At 41.0% G+C, this 20,658-nt stretch overlaps 1 protein-coding gene and 1 long non-coding RNA gene across 2 annotated transcripts; both read left to right on the top strand.

Annotated features, from left to right (window-relative positions):
* Positions 1–207: 207 nt before the first annotated feature.
* LOC129831119 (hepatoma-derived growth factor-like) lies at positions 208–13,569 on the top strand. Its single transcript, XM_055894183.1, has 6 exons — positions 208–686; positions 4,132–4,208; positions 4,557–4,701; positions 4,994–5,152; positions 10,026–10,217; positions 10,628–13,569. The coding sequence occupies exons 1-6, from the start codon at positions 600–602 to the stop codon at positions 10,646–10,648; spliced, it is 681 nt and encodes a 226-aa protein (XP_055750158.1). The 5' UTR covers positions 208–599; the 3' UTR covers positions 10,649–13,569.
* Positions 13,570–13,770: 201 nt separating this feature from the next.
* Positions 13,771–19,198, top strand: LOC129831118 (uncharacterized). Its single transcript, XR_008755669.1, has 2 exons — positions 13,771–14,576; positions 18,861–19,198. It is a non-coding gene; the product is annotated as an uncharacterized LOC129831118 (long non-coding RNA).
* Positions 19,199–20,658: the final 1,460 nt, after the last annotated feature.

Raw genomic sequence — 20,658 nt, 5'->3', positions numbered from 1 at the left:
TCAGATACATCAATAATATTGTATCAGTAGAATATTATAGACAATTTCAATTTTAATCTGAGGATCTGATTTTAATCTGTGCAAATCAAATACAAAATAAGGATTTTGTTGGTGTTTTGGTAGGTTTATTTTGCTTAAAATCCTTGGAGGTTGTCATCTTGCACAATTCCAATATCTTTGCTACCTCGGTTTCAAGCCTAGACCATACTAGTCAATTTCAGATAATGAGTCTGCTCGGAAGAGGGAAGCGGTTCCAATTTCAAACAAAAACAAGTCTCTATATACAGAGGATTAGGACGGTTGGAATAACGGGATTTTTATAAAAACCTACGAAAATTACAATTGATAGGTGCAGTTTGTAACCACACTCTGCAAAGCACTAGACCGCGCAAAGTTACCAATTCGATTGCGTCCACTTTCCAATTTTCTACGCGTGGTTGAATTTTGACGCGAAAACCTAAAGCAACCGAAAGTTGGAGCTGCTAACCTAACAAGTGCAATCCTCTAGGTTGCTATATTTCGTTGTACTTGCAACAGTAAACCCACATTGTACATTTTTATATATCTTTTTTAAAATCTTATTAATCCACTGAGAAGCCATGCCGAGGTCGAATAGGCAAAAAGAATATAAGCCTGGGGATCTCGTGTTTGCGAAAATGAAGGGTTATCCACATTGGCCCGCGAGGGTAAGCAACTTCAGACTTTTCTTAACCAAACGCTAATAGTAGGCCTAGGTCTTTTTGTTTCTATCCCACATGTATATAGGCCTATCTGCTAGATCAGTTCAATGAGGCCTACCCCTGGTCTTTGCAAAGTTTATTTACGTATGACTGCGCGCTGTGAAATAGGCCAGTGACATGTTTTTTTTGTTGTACATTTGGTGTTTCATTTTGGGAAATCTAAATTGTAGTAGTAAACATACTTTTACATTGACCTAGCAAATGCCGTCCTGAATACTATTCATTTCGCAGAGATGCTGTTTAATTTATTCATTGATACGAGGCCTAGTATAGGCTGTCCGATAGATCCTGGCTTCAAGTAAACAAACATATAATATATTCAACTTGTGTAACAAATAGGCTGGAGTATATTTAATGTCAGTTACCCCTGGACTTCTAGGATATTAGGCTATTCCAAGTCCAAGCGGTAGTATTTTACAATGTGATTGTGATACGAAGTTGCTACTAGGCGAGTCGCGAAATGGATACTTTGAAACATTGTAACGGAGTTTGCTAGTGTGGGAATTCCGAATGGATAATACACATTACCAAAAGTATGTGGACACCTGCCCGTCGAACATTGGTAAATCATGGGCATTAGTATGAAGTTGGTCCCGCCCTTTGCTGCTATAGCAGCCTACACTCTTCTGGGTAGGCTTTCCACTAGATGTTGGAACCATGCTGTGGGGACTTGCTTCCATTTAGCCACAAGAGCATTAGTGAGGTTGGGCACTGATGTTGGGTGATTAAGCCTGGCTCGCAGTCGGCGTTCAAATGCATCCCAAAGGTGTTTGATGGGGTTTAGGTCAAGGCTCTGCAGGCCAGTCAAGTTCTTACACACCGATCATTGACAAACTATTTCTGTATGGACCTCTATTTGTGCACAGGGGTATTGTCATGCTGAAACAGGAAAGGGTCTTCCCCAAACTGTTCTGTCCTTGAGCTGTTCTTGTCTATTCATGTTCTGTGTTGCAGCTAATGGGGATCCTAATAAAATACAGAATGCCAAACTGTTGCCACGAAGTTGGAAGCACAGAATCATCTAGAATGTCATTGTATGCTGTAGCATTAAGATTTCCCTTCACTGGAACTAAAGGGCCTAGCCGAATCATGAAAAACAGCCCCAGACCATTATTCCTCCTCCACCAAATTTTACAGTTGGTACTATGCATTGGGGAAGGTAGCTTTCTCCTGGCAACAGCCAAACCCAGATTTGTCTGTCGGACTGCCAGATGGTGAAGCGTGATTCATCACTCCAGAAAAAGTGTTTCCATTGCTCCAGAGTCCAATGGCGGTGAGCTTTACACCACTCCAGCAAACGCTCGGCATTGTGCATGTTGATCTTCGGCTTGTGTGCGTGCGGCTGCTCGGCCATGGAAACCCGTTTTCATGAAGCTCCCGACAAACAGTTCCTGTGCTGTTTGGAACTCTGTAGTGAGTGTTGCAACCGAGGACAGAAGAGTTATATGTGCTACGCGCTTCTGCACTCGCCGGTCCCATTCTGTCAGCTTGTGTGGCCTACCACTTCGTGGCTGAGCCATTGTTGCGCCTAGACTTTTCCACTAAACAAGAACACCACTTACAGTTGACAGGCAGCTCAAGCAGGGCAGGAATTTGACGAACTGACTTGTTGGAAAAGTGGCATCCTATGATGGTGCCATGTGGACTTACTGAAGAGCTCAGTGACTTTCAAATGTAAGCCCAATGTTTGTCTATGGAGATTGCATGACTGTGTAATTGATTTTATACACCAGTCAGCAACGGGTGTGGCTGAAATAGCTGAATAAACTCATTTGAAGTGGTGTCCACATACTTTTGTGTATATAGTGTATTTGGTGGCAGCGGCGGCATTTGATTGTCTGGCAGCAATGCATGAGCCTATTGTAAAGGTAATGGAAATGGTTTACGGGTGTTTTAGCTTAGACTCCATTGCAAATTAGGGGAAAGTAGGTCATGTATTTTCATTAATGAGAATTGCCATTTGTTTATTTAAAATATATATATATCACACACACACACAGTACCTCAAGTTTGGACACATCTACTCATTCAAGGGTTTCTCTTTATTTTTACTATTTTCTACATTGTAGAATAACACATGGAATCATGTAGTAACCAAAGTGTTAAACAAATCAAAATATATTTTAGATTCTTCAAAGTAGCCACTCGTTGCCTTGCTGACAGTTTTGCACAGTCTTGCACTGCGATGCATTGCCTTACACCGCTGCGCCACTGTACTTTTCACTCTATACATTTTCCCTAACACCAAAAATTACTCGTTACATTTTGAATGCTTAGCAGTACAGGAAAATGGTCCGATTCACACACTATCAAGAGAACATCCCTGGTCGTCCCTAATGCCTCTGATCTGGCGGACTCACTAAACACAAAATCTTAGTTTGTAAATTATATTGGAGTGTGTCCCTGGCTATCTGTGAATAATAAATAAAAATAAAAATAGTGCGCTCTGGTTTGCTTAATAGACATATTTGCCACTACATGTTTGACATAATGGCATCATCTCTTTTCCCCCTTAGATTTCAACAGGGCAATTGTATCATGTGCTCATCAGAAAGGTATCTTGAGTGTGCCTGTGGATACATCGCATATAAACAATTTTAATCCTTTGATGTTACATAGTTTTGAAAAGAAACAGATGCGTGAGCATAGAAATGAAATTAGAGATAAAAGTAGTACTAATTTAGGCCTACTTCTGAAATGTTAATTCTTAGAATTTGGAATTCTATTTCTGTGTGTCTGTGTGTTCACCTACACCAAAGAATGTGTCAAATGAGCCCTCAGAAAAGTATACACTCACTACACACATAAGCGCTGGGTTATCAATACATTTGTGTGTGATCCCATTCACATTCATAATACATTCACAGGACACAAAATAACAATTCTTTACTATTCCCTAAACTACGCCATACATATACACACAGGTCTATCAGTTTTGTTGTTCGGCTCAAATTGGGTGAAGGGGGTCGGTGAAGTGACTCATTGATTTGCCACTGTGTTCAGTGCCCAATATTTGCCTTGGGGGGAGAGACACCATTTTGACAGAACTCTGAATGTCAGTCATTTACGCTATGTGTGTATTTGACTGAGAAAACGAAAGTGTGTGTGTCAGTCATTAAAGCACTTAACCTGGCCTCAAGTGAGTGTGTGTGAAGTACATTTTTAATGACCTAATTCTTAAAGCAGCTTTGGCCTTTTAGTTTACGCTGGTCTGCCTTTTTCTTTGTTTCAGTAGCCAAACAAAATATTTAATATGAACTTATATTGTTTGCGGTAGCTCCTGAAATTCAAGAATCACCGTCTTTGCACTTTTTTGTTGCACTTTTTGCCCCAGGTTATTTAGTTTGAAGCACTCACTAACAATTACACTCATTGTTTGCTTCTTCCGCAGATTAACGAGTTACCCGAAGGAGTTGTCAAGTCCCCCTCCAACAAGTACCAAGTGTTCTTCTTTGGGACACATGAGACGTAAGTAAATCGTTTTTGATGCGATGAATCCCATCACATAGTCTTGCCTAATTCCAAATGAACGCCTAGCCCCTACCTTCTATACACTTGTCGCGATATGAGAGGCTTTAATAGGCTAGTCTGTATTTTCACCGTATTACTTATACCTATCGGAGAACAAGTTGGAGCTACCACCATATCGTTCCTTACACCTATCAAATTCTCTCCAGATCTCCATGAGTGCACTGGGTGGTTCATTTGGAATTACACATTAGTCGTTTACCTGGTAGTTCCATAGAACAGTATTTTGAAGCTCTGTAGGTGGTTGCATGCGTCAACCTTTGAACTTTATAACCTTTATCCTCTCAGGGCATTCCTGGGTCCCAAGGACCTGTTCCCTTATGAGGAGGGCAAGGAGAAGTTTGGCAAGCCCACCAAGAGGAAAGGCTTCAGCGAGGGTCTCTGGGAAATTGAGAACAACCCTACAGTGATACACGAACCCGCAGGCTATGAGGTGTGTGCTTAGAGACGGAAAGGGACGTGTCTGTTTGTGTGCCTGCTGACATGCTTCAGCCTTTGTTCCTGTGTGACACATGATGGTATATGATTTTAGCAGATATTAAGACGCACATCACCCAATGTTTTTCTTTGCTATTCTGGGAACACAAAAACCCTACTACTTCATCATCAATGACGAAAGTACTCCCAAATACACATTTACCTATACTCAACCTCATCAAATACAGGTGTGCATTGGGAGTAGTTCACCACGTTTCCCATCCTTAATTCTGTTCTTTCTCCCCCAGCCAGCAAAGAAGGAGACTCCAGCAGAAGGGGCGGTGGAAGCAGGAGGGGAACAAAAGGGGGATGCAGAAGGAAGCAGTGACGAGGACGAAGGGACCCTCGTCATCGATGAGAAGAATGACAAGGGAGTGGCCAAGAGGAAAGCTGGGGGTTCCAGCGAGGTAAGTGTCAAACATTCACATGTCTAGTCAGTCTAACAAGTATAAACATACCCTATATCGCTACTGTATTTGTTTATATTTTGCCGATTTCAATTGATAGGGCATTCAAACGGCTGAGCATTTACTAAGAAGTCCATTGGCTATATAGCCACTATTGTAGGTAGTAATTTATGACAATGTTCCCTCTAAGCTGCGCAGCTCCTTCAGGTCTGCAGTGGAGAAGAAATGCCAGCCTGCGCAGAGATGCTGATGCATGAAATTGAACTTTACTGACCTTTAGTTGCCCCGTTAGTTTACATTATCTTTCCTGAAACAGATCAAAGTTTCCTTCTACAGTAGTGTGGGAATTATGATCAAATGAACACATCAGTCTTTTTCAATGCATCAAACCTAACTTGGCAAGATTGTCAGTGATTTTGTCGTAGGCAGAGCGCATCAGAATAGCGTTCTATTGCATTGGCCGGCACAAGCAGTTTCAAAATCAAATTGTATTTGTCACATGCGCCCAATACATCAGGTGTAGACCTTACCGTAAAGTGCTTACTTACGAGTCCTTAACCAACAGTGTAGGTCAAGAAATAGAATAAAGAAACCATTTACCTTATAAGCTAAAATAATTTTAAAAAGAAAAATTAACACAATAAAATAACGAGGATATATACATGGGGTACCGGTACTGAGTCAATGTGCAAGGGTACAGGTTAGTCAGTGTAATTTGTACATGTAAGTAGGGTTAAAGTGACTGCATAGATAATAAACAATGAGTAGAAGCAGTGTAAAAACAAAGGGGCAAGGGGTGTCAATGTAAACTGTCCAGGTGGCCATTTTGACTAATTGTTCAGCAGTCTTATGACTTGGGGGTAGAAGCAGTTAAGTAGCCTTTCGGACCTAGACATGGCGCTCCGGTACCGCTTGTCGTGCGGTAGCGGAGAGAACAGTCTATGACTTGGGTGACTGGACCTCCTCCTTATAGGCCGACTCATCGTTGTTGGTGATCAGGCACTGTTGTCGTCAGCAAACTTAATAATGGTGTTGGAGTCGTGCTTGGCCACGCAGTCGTGGGTGAATAGGGAGTACAGGAGGGGACTAATCACGCACCCCTGATGGGCCCCCGTGTTGAGGATCAGCGTGGCAGATGTGTTGTTGCATACCCTTACCATCTGGGGCCGGCCCGTCAGGAATCACCCGCTGTTGGAATAGAAGCACTTTTGAGATCAAAGAGCAGAGCCGTGTGTGAAAATGTTTCATATTCTTTGCTAGTTAGCGAGTTATTAGGCACGTTATAGCTAATACAAACACTGTTCATTTGTTAACCTTTATTTAACTAGGCAAGTCATTTAGATCGAATTCTTCTTTACTATGACGGCCAACCCCAGACGACGCTAGGCCAATGGGAGTACCATAGGGCAGCGCACAATTCACAGCCGGATGTGATACAGCCTGGAATTGAACAAGGGACTGTAGTGACGCCTGGTGCACTGAGATGTAGTGCCTTAGACCGCTGTGATGCATTTCTTGCCATCTTTGAAAAGCACGTCAGGTTAAGACCTTTGTTTTTATCTCAAAGGGGCAGTAGTGTATTTTGAGATGGGCTTGAATATACAAAGAAGACAACAGGCAGACATTATTTTTTACAATTCTCTGTAGGTACCAATAATGATACTTTTATTTTGTAAAGTAGTTTCCTCCTTCATTCATCACAATACAACACAATTTCCAGTCACATATTTGGCCCATGGTGTTCACTGTTTACAGACAAGTTTTTCTGTTTTCTGATAAGTGACTTGAGCTTTCAGACAAATAAAAAACCTAAGGTTAATGTTAAGCCCTGCATAATGTTTTTAAAAAGTCTCATGGAATACAGGCCTCAATCAATAGCTATTTTCATCTGAAAATGTTATGCAATGCATTTGATCCATTGTTTTTGTTGGTAGGCAACTGTGAATGTCCTAATATGCTCCAAATAGCTTCAGGTGTCTACTTGGACATTTTCTAAAACTGTAACAAAAAGGGCACAGCCTCAGTGTTCACAGTAAAAGCGTGCTGTAAGTTGCACAGAGTGTTCAAGATTCCGCTCATAAGACCTGAAATTTGCTCAGTGCCCAGAAAATGTTTGGGAACATTGATGGCCGGTAATCGCAGACGAACTGCCTCACAGGCAATGACGTTACCATTTTCTGCTTTAATCTGAATTACATGTTCCACGGGAATATTCTGCAGCACTACATATTCTGCTGTTCTATCCTAGAACGGCCTTGAACATATCATTGGTTAAGCAATCACACACTACAGAGGATGTTTAAGGGAATCTATTTATCATTTAATTTTAACGTCACACTGTTGTAATAGTGTGATGTGTTACTTCAGACGCACTCTATGCTGGTAAAGTAACATTTTTGTCCGAAAACGGAATTGTTACCTTTTTCTTGCCAGTGATATACCAAAACCAAAGAGTGAAAATCCTCTGCATTTAAAGGTTATACATGTAACATTTCCACCTGCAAATCATACATGTAACATTTCTACTTCAATCACATATCAGCTGTAATGAAGGAATGAAAATCCACATGAGGAAAACGGGCCGATCCGGCCAGCTGTTATGTGTAGGTTACATCTCCCTGGTTTATGATTAGTTTGTTTTGCAAGGTTGACATTAGCAAAACAGTTGCATTACAACACTTCTTCATTTACAAACAATCTGCTTTACATTTCCTTCAACATCCTTTGATGTGTGCTTATTCTTTTACCATTGATATGTTCTGGGCTATTTTGAGACCTTCAGTAGAATCGGATACGGCTGGAATGTCTACCAATTAAGTTATTTTTGTGATAAATTACACTGGTCACTCAAAGCATTTATAAAGTATAAATGATTAGTAAATGGTTTATGGACCTAATATTAAACATCTTATAAATGATCTTATGGATCATTATTACTTTAAAAGTTGTTTATACATGTGTGAATAACTAGCTTGCTAACATTAACACATGTGGGAGTAATGATGAATAAACTATTAACTAATTGTAAAATGTATTTCAAGGTGTTATAACAAAGTGCTACTGACTATTCAATAGAAGAGTGGCAGGTGTGGTTCACTTTGCTTGTCATAATGAAACTGTCATTGCATGGCATTTTAATGTAAATTTTTGGGGGGGTTTATTTAAAACAGTAAAAAAAAATGGGAACAAATAAGCAATCATGTACAGTGAGTGGCAAGACAAAGTATGTGAACCCTTTGGAATTACCTGGATTTCGGCATAAATTGGTCATAAAATTTGATCTGATCTTCATCGAAGTCACAACAATAGACAAACAGTGTGCTTAAACTAATAACACACAAATTATTGTATTTTTCTTGTCTACATTGAATACATCATTTAAACATACATTTTTCAATCTACAAAATGAATGTGAACCCCTAGGCTAATGACTTCTCCAAAAGGTAATTGGAGTCAGCTAACCTGGAGTCCAATCAATGAAGTGAGATTGGAGATGTTGGTTAGAGCTGCCTTGCCATATAAAAAACACTCAACAAAAATGTGATTTTGCTATTCTCAAGAAGCATTGCCTGATGTGAACCATGCCTCGAACAAAAGAGATCTCAGAAGACCTAAGATTAAGAATAGTTGACTTGCATAAAGCTGCAAAGGGTTACAAAAGTATATCTAAAAGCCTTGTTGTTCATCGGTCCACGGTAAGACAAATTGTCTATAAATGGAAAAAATTCAGCACTGTTGCAACTCTACCTAGGAATGTCCGCCCTGCAAAGATTACTGCAAGAGCACAGCGCAGAATGCTGATTGAGGTTAAGAAGAATCCTAGAGTGTCAGCTAAAGACTTTCAGAAATCTCTGGAACATGCTAACATCTCTGTTGACGAGTCTACGATACTTAAAACACTGAACAAGAATGGTGTTCATGGGAGGACACCACGGAAGAAGCCACTGCTGTCCAAAAAAAACATTGCTGCACGTCTGACGTTTGCAAAAGTGCACCTGGATGTTCCACAGCGCTACTGGAAAAATATTCTGTGGACAGATAAAACTACAGTTCAATTGTTTGGAAGGAACATACAACACTGTGTGGAGAAAAAGGCACAGCACACCAACATATCAACCTCATCCCAACTGTAATGTATGGTGGAGGGAGCATCATGATTTGGAGCTGCTTTGCTGCCTCAGGTCCTGAACAGCTTGCTATCATCGACGGGAAAATGAATTATCAATTTATCAAGACATTTTGCAGGAGAATGTAAGGCTATCTGTCCGCCAATTGAAGCTCAACAGAAGTTGGGTGATGCAACAGGACAACGACCCAAAACACAGAAGTAAATCAACAACAGAATGGCTTTAACAGAAGAAAATACGCCTTCTGGAGTGGCCCAGTCAGAGTCCTGACCTCAACCTGACTGATGCTGTGGCATGACCTCGAGTAGTTCACACCAAATATCCCAAGAATATTGCTGAAACAGTTTTGTAAAGAGGAATGGTCCAAAATTCCTCCTGGCCGTTGTGCAGGTCTGATCTGAAACTACAGAAAAGGTTTGGTTGAGGTTATTGCTGACAAAAGAGGGTCAACCAGTTATTAAATCCAAGGTTTCACTTACTTTTTCCACCCTGCACTGTGAATGTTTACACGGTGTGTTCAATAAAGACTTGAAAACATATCAATGTTTGTGTGTTATTAGTTTAAGCAGACTGTTTGTCTATTGTTGTGACCTAGATGAAGATCCGATCAAATTTTATGACCATTTTATGCAGAAATCCAGATATTTCCAAAGGGTTCACATACTTTTTCTTGCCACTGTATCTTTGCCCACTTGGGGAAACATGTCACTTGAATAAGGGTGATGCGTCTTTCTCTCTCCCTGAAGAGCTCTCCTAAACGACCTAAGGACACAGAGGGCAAAGGTGACACGAAGGTGGATAGTAAGAAGTCTGACACTGAGCTGAAGCTTAATGACAAGGCAGGGCATACGCCCACTGAGCTGTCTTCCACGCCGGGTGAATCAAAGCCAGAGGGCCAGGCAAAACCACCGCCCGAGGGCCAACTAACATCAGAGAAGGTGAGGGAAGCTGTCTTTTGGCTGTTGAGTTAGATATGAAACTACCTTTTTTCACTATGTTTTACATCAAGCTCCTGTTCAGAGAATATCTATTAATTTGGTCATACATCAGGGCCTGATTCAGGGTGAGTTTCCCAAAAGCCTTCTAGCTAATGTGGCCTGTTATTTCTGTTGACAATCTTCTGAGCTTGAACTAACGAAAGTGAACAAATGAAGCACTTTGCTGTTCTACGCGGAATGGTTCATCAACTGATACTGTATATACTACTGCACTGGCAACGAGGCTTTCGAGAAACTCACACCTAATCCACGTAACTTTGAATAGTTGGTGGTTGGTTCATATCCAACTTTATTTTAAAAATATGAAATTACTGATGCAATGTAACATTTTCTCCATGCTTTCTTTTCAGCCTGTGATGGACAGTGCTTAACATCAAGCCTCCGAGGATGACCAAGAACCCTTGGTTCTTCTCTGTGGAATTTGGGGCGTCAACATACAGTAATTAGCTAATCTTTAAATGCTAGGTTTCTGCTGTTTAAGTAACTGGAAAGTGTTAAGACCTATATAGAATTTGTACTTGCTATATATCTATAGATATATATTGAAAGGCAAAAAACCTTACTTGCCAGTTGGGGATATTGTATATCCCAGGGTTGAAATTGTCAAGTCAAACCAATATGGATGAGAAATTCAAGGCTCAAGAGGAAATCTTTCGGATGTATAATTTCTTTTTTTTTGTCCAATTATGATGTCTGGCTGCTAATTGTCAAATGCATTACAGTTTAGAGAGTACACATACGCGGCGGTTTCTTTAACAAGAATCTGAACATAAGCAAATGAATACAAAAACAAAACAAATTTGGGGAAATCTAGTAAACATTACATTCATAATTCATTTCCATTTGACATAGAAATCCGGTTTTTGAATACGTTTTTAGTTTTGAGGGTTGTTGGTGTTAGAAGACTTGATAGCTTTTTGCTATGTCGTTGTGCTTTATAAAAATGTGTTCTTGGCTTTAAGGTGTATACATAATAGTAATTGTACTTGCTTTTCTTTCCCTTTCCTCGGCCTGACTTTGAAACAGGCGATGTATTTTCTTACTCATGGTGTGTTGCACTTTTAAGATATTTAACTGCCTAGATCACTAGCAAGTTTTTCTAGCGACAACTATCGCTTTAACGCTATATAACATGTTGCATGTTACCTGTACATGGTAGGTGACCAAATAATGCGCCATCAATGACACTTAGATCCCACCGAATTCCCTATTTTGATTGAATGTCACATCTATTTACATAAGCACAAATACAAGAAAACGAAAACCACTTTGCAAACCCCTGTCTTAACCCTTTACACTTGAACCCGTATATGGGTTGAAAATGGCATATTTGGGCACTGATAAGAGTCTGAATTGGAACATGGTGGCTCTACAGTAACATGCTATAAATGAGGTCAGAGTTCTGGCTCTGCGTGTCACAGCGCTGTATGGGTTTTGACTGAAAGCCGTTCTTGCCGTGTGCGGTGCTCAAGTTCAGAAGTTGCCCCCATCTCTCCCTTACTGGTTGTATCCAGAGTGTTTTCAGATTTTGTTATCAACAAATGCGAAGAAAAGTACACTAAATGTAAAATGCGCATAAAATCAACAGTGTAATGTTTGGATGTCAGGTGAACTGTTGTCCTCAACGTTGGTCTAAAAATGATTCCATAATCTCCAAACTGTTCCCTTTCCATTTCTACCATGCTTATGCATATGCATTTTCCTATTTCTTCTATCAGAAACATTACAATTTATCTCTGTCCATATAGGTCAATTCCCACGTGTAAATAGTTAAGGGAAATCTATATTTCAAAAACGACCCCAAAATGAAATGTGCGTTGTTAAAAGCAAGAAAAAAGTTCCTGAATGTTTCTGTGACAATGTTGGTAGTAACCAGTGACGTGTTTGATGAAGCGCAATACTTTCAGGTCTGGAAGATGACTAGGAAGGGGACTATGTTCTATGGAAGGGGCATTCACTCCTACCCTGGAGGTCTGGAGTTCTGCTGGTTTTCAGTTCTATTAATTGCACCTAATTAATTTCACCTACCTGATATCCCAGGTTAGACTGGATTCGAAAGGGAATAATGAAAAGTGGAAAAAAGCAGTGGAAGTGGCTTCAAGGTTCAGATTTTAATATGAGGGTTCTTGAAAAAATATTTACATTTCTTGTTAGAAACTGCACTGTTCATTGGTCCAGACATTTTACAATCTCATGTCATCCATCTCTTATGGTGCTTTAATAATGACAATGTAGTGAAACGGACATCAGCCTTGTGGCCAACAAGATGGTGTCCAGGTTATTTTGATTTTGGAGCACCTGTGAAAACCGAACACTTCAACACTGTGCAGAATAGCGCTGTCTTTGGGTACATGATTGTCACAATTCTGATTTGAAGTTGCTCTGCTTTTTTCCTTATACTATTCACTGCGGGACATACTTAGAGTATGTGTAGCTTAATATTTTGGTGTGAGTGACTTGCCCTTCAAACCTTTTGAACTGAAACAGAGTGAGACTTGTCCTATGATTTTGGCTGCTAAACCAAATGTTTTGTTATTTTGTGTTGTCGTAAGAATATATAACCCTTGTGTTGATATTTGAAATGCAATATGTGCATTTTTTTTTCGGGTCCTTCCCTTATGTATGTGGTCCTTCCCTTATGTATGTGGTCCTTCCCTTATGTATGTGGTCCTTCCCTTATGTATGTTTTGTGATTTGTGGGGGGGCCCTGTGTCTTCAGTTTTTTTATGATTGGATGTTTTTTGGATATGTCATTAATTCGTTGTTGCAATTTTGTGGCCCTTGTTTGGTGAAATCCATATGCATTCAATCATCAGGTCTTTTTAGAATTCCATAAGTCATGAATTAACTAAACCACGACACACAGGGGCGCCTCAGGAACAGGCCTTAGAACTGCTCTAAGTCTGTACTGAATGTGGCCCAGACCTTTACACCAGGCTTCCCTTTCAACTGCTAGACCGTCACTCATTCATAGTCAACTTTGTATGCTGACTGATCTGCTCCATGATTCTGGACCTTTCATTATTGTTCCCTTTTACATTTCAACTTCCAAAACCTAATGCTGTCAAAAGGATTCTATTTTTGGGGGGTCATAGCCAGATCCTCACCAGCTCTGCAATTCACAGTGGACTTAAAATCCCCCAAAAATGTATGGGGAGTTAAATTCTAGTTACTTTCTTTGGATCTTTTTCATTGATTGTCAATCCGCCACGCTTCTTGCTTAGTTCTACCATTGTAGCTAGCCGCCAGTTCCTTTTGGTTCAAACCAATAAACATGTTGATTACAAAATGAGTCCACCCGCCTGTCATGTTTAACTATCTATGTGCCTGTGATTATTTGGACTTATGTCAACCCCACCAGGAGTGCCTTTCCTTATAGAATGTGCACTTTCCCCTCTTATTGTTCCACCTGGACATCCCACAGCTGCCACCAAATGTAAGATATGGGGGGGGGGGGGGGGGGGGGGGGGGGGGTACGAGAAGACCTGGTTCTTTTACTGACGAGTCCACTATCCGACAGGGTCATTGTTGACTTATGGAAAATATGTTTGTAGATTCCTGTCAAAGCATTTTCTTATTTATCCTGGGAATGGGTAAATCATAAGTGATTTCAATGGGTTAATAAATTAACTCTTCAGTGTATTTATGACAGCCATTTTATTTCACAATGATGTATGGTTAACTGTTGTGTCCTGTTCTGGCCACAAGATGTTAGCCATAATACATTGTAATTCCTTCCTGATATGACCTTTGGATTGAGGCATGGAACTGTGTGTGTGTGTAATGTAATGATATATAATTAGTTTTACGACCGGTGGTTGGATCTTCACAGAGATGTTGAGGCAGCTGAGGTCAATGAGACGGGAACGAGCTCTGAGGTCAAACAAGCTGTAAACATGAAGATTCTTTAAATCATTGACCGTGGGCAGGTATTGTCCGAGGCGACTAAACTCCAAAAACCTTTTGACCTATTTGCTTGCAGCCAATCAGGGCAACCCCATCTGATGCAACTGAGCAAGGTGTTCACAGTCCAACCTCTCGACCTGCGACGAAGACAATTTTAAAAGGCTCCATGTAGCAGAGAACTTTCACAATCTTTTGTGGAAAGGTTGACTTAGCCCTGATTAGTCGGAAGGGATCACCGTAGACCTCTGGAACTTCAGCAATCGGAGAGAACACAAAAAGTTGTCGGACTGCCACGCTGAGGAATACGAGTTGATTGCCACCCATCTGACGGGAGCTGTCATGCAAATGGTGGATTGCATTATGGAGTATGGAAATCCACGGTTTAGCGAGACGGTAATTCCAACATTTTCAGGACAATGAGGCTCAACAAGGATGTGCAAACTTCTCATGAGTTGGGCACAGAGTGCTGTGAACATGGCCAGCGTCAGCCTCTCGAGCATAGAGACTGCCTGGCCAGTAGTTCCAGACCCCCCCCCCCCCCCGTTCAAACAATGAAACGTTGACACATTCTATTGTTTTTAGACAAATAAAAACAAAAATGGGAACAAGGACTCTTAAAGTTGCAATATGTAACTTTTTGGGTGAACTGACCAAAGTCACATAGACATGTGAGTTTTGATCTGTCATTCGTGTTGAAAGCAACTCTAAAAAGCGGTATATGTTCTATGTGCTCTATTTCTATGCTTCCCATTCTTAATTTTCATTGTTGTTTCTTAAAGTAATCATCATTACAGTAGGACCAACACAGGTGAACAGTGACCCATTTCAGCATTATTGGGATGACATTAGTTGTCTTTCATTACAGAATGTTCCCTAGAACGTTATGCTTTTTAGAGCCTACCTGCTCTATGCATGAAATAGTCCAAAGACCCACACTTATTTCATCTGAGATGACCTGATGGGGAGTAAGAAAATGAAAATGGTATGATAAAGATTTAAGAAGTGTAAATACATGTTAACATGAGCGTTAGAGGATTATTAGAGGCCTTATAATACTATAGAAAAAATAATACATGTAGATATCATTCTAAGGCCTGTGATCATCAATCAAACTTCAAAATAATGTTTTAACATTGAAAATGTAAGTGAATGCTTATAGTGGGTATGTTAGTAGGGGTATGCCTGCTGTGTGTGTGTGTGTGGTCCAAACCTTTTTGCATCAGTTAGTGTTGGAATGACCGGGTTGGAGTAGAGGCTACCCCCTGAATTCGCTACAAATTACAGTGCCTTCAAAAAGTATTCAGACCCCTTGACTTTTTCCACATTTTGTTAGGTTACAGCCTTATTCTAAAATGTATTAAATCGTTTTTCCCCCCATATCAATCTACACACAATACCCCATAATGAAAAAGTAAAAACGTTTTTTTTAATGTTTGCTAATTTATATACATAAAATGGAAATATCACATTTACATAAGTATTCAGACCCTTTACTTAGTACTTTGTTGAAGAACCTTTGGCAGCGATTACAGCCTCGAGTCTTCGGTATGACTCTACAAGCTTGGCACACCTGTATTTGGGGAGCTTCTCCCATTCTTCTCTACAGATCCTCTCAAACTGTCCGGTTGGATGGGGAGTGTTGCTGCACAGCTATTTTCAGGTCTCTCCAGAGATGTTCGATTGGGTTCAAGTCTGGGCTCTGGCTGAGCCACTCAAGGACATTCAGAGACTTGTCCCATAGCCACTCCTGTGTTGTTTTGGCTGTGTGCTTAGGGTCGTTGTCCTGTTGGAAGTTGAACCTTCGCCCCAGTCTGAGGTCCTGATCGCTCTGGAGCAGGTTTTCATCAAGGATCTCTCTGTACTTTGCTCTGTTCATCTTTCCCTCGATCCTGACTAGTCTCCCAGTCCCTGCCACTGATAAACATCCCCACAGCATGATGCTGCCACCACCATGCTTCACCGTAGGGATGGTGCCAGGTTCCCTCCGGACATTACACTTGGCATTCAGGCCAAAGAGTTCCATCTTGGTTTCATCAGAACAGAGAATCTTGTTTCTCATGGTCTGAGAGTCTTTAAGTGTCTTATGACAATCTCCAAGCGGGATGTCATGTGCCTTTTACTGAGGAGTGGCTTCCGTATGGCCACTCTACCATAAGTACCTAATTAGTGGAGTGCTGCAGAGATGCGTGTCCATCTGGAAGGTTCTCCCATCTCCACAGAGGAACTCTAGAGCTCTGTCAGAGTGACCATCAGGTTTTTGGTCACCTCCCTGACCAAGGCCCTTTTCCCCGATTGCTCAGTTCTAGGAAGAGTCTTGGTGCTTCCAAACTTCTTCCATTTTAGAATGATGGAGGCCACTGTGTTCTTGGGGACCTTCAATGCTGCAGAAATGTTTTGGTACCCTTCCCCAGATCTGTGCCTCGACACAGTCCTGTATTAGAGCTCTACGGACAATTCCTTTGACCTCATGGTTTAGTTTTTACTCTTACATGCACTGTCAACTGTGGGATGTTATATAGATAGGTGTGTTCCTTTCCAAACCATGCACAATCAACTGAATTTATCACAGGTGGACTTCAATCAAGTTGAGGAAACATCTCAAGGATGATCAATGGAAACAGGATGATCCTGAGCTCAATTTCGAGTCTCATAGCAAAGGGTCTGAGTACTTATGTAAATTAGTATTCATTATAGGGGATTGTATATAGATTGATTACTTTAAAAAAAAATCTTAGCGATTTTAGAATAAGGCTGTAACATAACAAAATGTGGAAAAGGTCAAGGGGTCTGAATACTTTCCGAATGCACTGTATGCTGGCCCAAAGGTTCTACAATAAAACTAAATTAGGATGAGAATGTCATAATAATTTTAGTGTCGAGTTGGAGAATAGTTTGCCTCACTATGGCTTTGGCACTACTTACACCTACTCAGTCTAATATTTCTCGGCTTAATCTGTGTCATGGAAACCTGCCCTTATTGTACCGCCCTTTACTTACATCTAGTTTTTTTCTCCTGGTGCAATGTATCGAGTGTTACATATTGTTGTTTCTTTTTTAAATTTTACGGTTATATTGTTCGCTTCTTGAGAGTATAGGTTACTTGTACTAACACTACATTTAACATATGGTTTTTGGTAGAGATACATCTATAATTTGATTTATACTATCTACTTTTGTTTTATCTCTGTCAGTGAGACATCTAGTGGACTTTTTGTGTACTTCAATTATCCATTACTGTCTGATTATCTTTGCTATTTGTGTAGCCTTGTCTGCCAACTATTTTTGGGAAGATACACTTGAAAACAAATGGGCAGGAGTGAATGCATTGAGTTTCACATTCTACAAGTTATCTTGGCTACGAGGCAGTATGTCTACAATAGGAGCATAAGCCTTAAAACAGAAAAACTACCACTGCAGTGCTATAATATAATGAAATGTGTGTTTTCAAGCAACTATATTAATTTTCTAGTTCATTTTGTGAATATAATTCATACATTACATCGGTCCAGAAATGATGAGAAGACACAGACGCACCGGGGTCTGGATTTTCCCGCCTCATCATAAGCTCTCACCACTGACCATCACACACCCTTCTTTTATGATCTACAAAAATAATTTTGGGGCAGATAGAATATCAGATTTGCTTTTAATAGATTGTATTGACAAGGGAGACCTGGGCAGTGATCCTCAACCTGCCATCCTCAGGCTTTGAGAATGCACGCCTACATTGTCCATACCTTTTATGTGTAAGTGCACCCGCTCATCTGTTTGTTGGTTGTGCCTGTAGGTTCGTAGCCCAGCTGACGTGACCCACGTGACCACACAGCGAGAAAGAGCAGTGACTCACTGGTCTAGACAGGAGGCTGTTTGTCAATGCAACATTTGATTGGTTCTCTCAAATGTTCATTTATTTCCTGGGTAGTTGAGACCTGTCATCTGACCTGTTGTAATGGCAGGGGGTGGCACTCGGGCTGTGTGTGACTCTGCCTGTGTGTTTGAGTGAGAGAGACACTTAGGAGAACCGTCCAGTAAAAGCGCAGTCCCCTTCATTATCAACACATTGTTTCAACATCAAAGCAGCCTTTCTGGACTCTGAAGTCAGGAGGACTTTGAAATTAGGTGTTAGCCAGACTAGTAGGTTCGAGCCTTTGGCTATGAATCTCTGTCACTCGACTCCGTAATCATACAGAGCTGCAGCAAACCTCTCACATTAGGCCCCTTTGGAAAAGGCCCAGTGAGACAGTGTAATGCCAATTTATTTAGGTTATATACTGAACAAAAATATAAACGCAACATGTAAAGTGTTGGTCCCATGTTTAATGAGCTGAAATAAAAGATCCCAGAAATGTTCCATATGCACAAATAGCTTCTTTCTCTCAAATTATGTAAACACATTTGTTTATATCTCTGCTAGTGAGCATTGCCCATTTGCCAAGATAATCCATCCACCTGACAGGTGTGGCATATCAAGAAGTTAATTAAACAGCATGATCATTATCACAGGTGCACCTTGTGCTGGGGAAAATAAAAGGCCACTCTAAAATGTGCAGTTATCTCACACAACACAATGCCACACGTGTCTGAAGTTTTGAGGGAGCGTGCAATTGGCATGCTGACTGCAGGAATGTCCACCAGAGCTGTTTCCAGATAATTTAATGTTTATTTCTCTACCATAAGCTGCCTCCAACGTAATTTTGGAGAATTTGGCAGTACGTCCAACCGGCCTCACAACCGCAGACCATGTGTAACCACGCCAGCCCAGGACCTCTACATCCGGCTTCTTCACCTGCGGGATCGTCTGAGACCAGCCATCCTGATGGCTGATGAAACTGAGGAGTGTTTCTGTCTGTAATAAAGCCCTTTTGAGGGGAAAAAGTTATTCTGATTGGCTGCGCCTGGCTCCCAAGTTGGTAGGCCTACGTGCCCCTGCCCAGTCATATGAAATCTAATTAATTTGTTTAAATTGACTCATTTGCTTATATGAACCGTAACTCAGTAAAATCATTGAAATCGTTGCATGTTGCATTTATGTTTCTGTTCAGTTTAATGTATTGTGTATGGTTGCTAGTGGCCTACAGGATTCATCTGCCTTTGAGGATAAGGCAAACCAGCTCTAAAGAACAAAGGTTGGGCCTCTAATGCCCAATTAATTTGAACTTTACAAGGCCAATTCTGTTACTGAAGGTGGTAGCACTTTACTGTACATACACTACAAGCAGTGAATATAAGGCGGTACGGACCGGTATAGCATCCCGGCAAAATAAATAGTGAGGGTACTCAGGCTCATGTTTTACAGGTACAATCACAATAATAAAAACAAAATGTTAAAAAAATAATTGTTCTGCCTAAAACATCGAAACCTCTCTCACCCAGTGGCATGAGGGCTATTTAGGTGAGTGCTGATATCGCCCGGTGATGACCAGTGCGCCCACTTTACCAAATGCAGGGGCGCAAAATATTTAGATTGTCCATGCCCAGCACGCCTCTCCAGGATGCTGTTGGAGACGTATTAATGAGGAAGGAGAGAGAGAGTAGGAGAATTAAACTAAAAAGGCAAGTGGGCAGACATCAGTTTTGGTGGGGGGGATTTTTTTATTTTTAAAGTGGGATGCATGCCAGCAAAGCCACTACACAACACTACAATTGCACTATAACGGTGCCCACAATTGTTAGGGCCTACATTTTTATTTTAACTAGGCAAGTCAGTTAAGAACAAATTCTTATTTACAATGACGGCCTACCCCAGACAACGCTGGGCCAATTGTGCGCCACCCAAGCACGGCCAGATGTGATACAGCCTGGATTTGAACCAGGGACTGTAGTGACACCTCTTGCACTGAGATGTAGTGCCTTAGACCGCTGCGCGACCCTGGAGCCCTACATAAAGCTCTCCCAACAGCAGAGCCCCAACAGCAGTCCCAACACCTTACCACTGCTACACCTGGCTATCAGCAGAGCCTTATCTGGCAGCGAAACAGTTCATTTAGCCTCATTTACTGCCTTTTAAAAAAAACATAGCTGATATTGCTGACTTGCTTAAACAAATGCGGTTTCTACTGACAATTGAGAAGTACAAACTATGGCCTAAAGGGAGACAAGCGGATAAGAGGCAATCCGTAATCCGTAACACTTCGATCACAACGACAGCGTCATTGTATTTTAGTACACCAGAATTACATTCATTTCCAATGAAACGCTGTTTGCCTTGCAGCATTGCGTTGTAGAGGCAGTTGCAAAGCGTTCGGTGTGGTGCGAACATATGCGTCAAACTGTATGTCTAGACGGCTTGACCGAAATGGTAGCGGAAGGTAAATGTTGAACTATTGCTGCATACATATCCAGATGAATACATACTATTTTGTGCCATGACGCTGTTGGTTTGTTCCAAGTGTAAGATATTAATGAGTGAGCTAGGATGGATGTAGTCAATATAATTATTTGTTCAGCACATTTCACAGCTTTCAGAACATGGGCC

Source organism: Salvelinus fontinalis, chromosome 32 (genome assembly GCF_029448725.1).
Source record: "Salvelinus fontinalis isolate EN_2023a chromosome 32, ASM2944872v1, whole genome shotgun sequence".
Classification (NCBI taxonomy): Eukaryota; Metazoa; Chordata; class Actinopteri; order Salmoniformes; family Salmonidae; genus Salvelinus; species Salvelinus fontinalis.
The sequence above is the reverse complement of the archived record's forward strand: the minus strand, read 5'-3'. Positions and strand labels throughout refer to the sequence as shown.

What these genes read in the sequence shown, in the direction of transcription:
- LOC129831119 (XM_055894183.1), top strand. Translation starts at nt 600, where the DNA reads ATGCCGAGGTCGAATAGGCAAAAAGAATATAAGCCTGGGGATCTCGTG. An exon ending in ACGAACCCGCAGGCTATGAG is followed by an intron (nt 4,702 to 4,993) that starts GTGTGTGCTTAG and finishes TTTCTCCCCCAG; the next exon opens with CCAGCAAAGAAGGAGACTCC. An exon ending in GCCAACTAACATCAGAGAAG is followed by an intron (nt 10,218 to 10,627) that starts GTGAGGGAAGCT and finishes CTTTCTTTTCAG; the next exon opens with CCTGTGATGGACAGTGCTTA.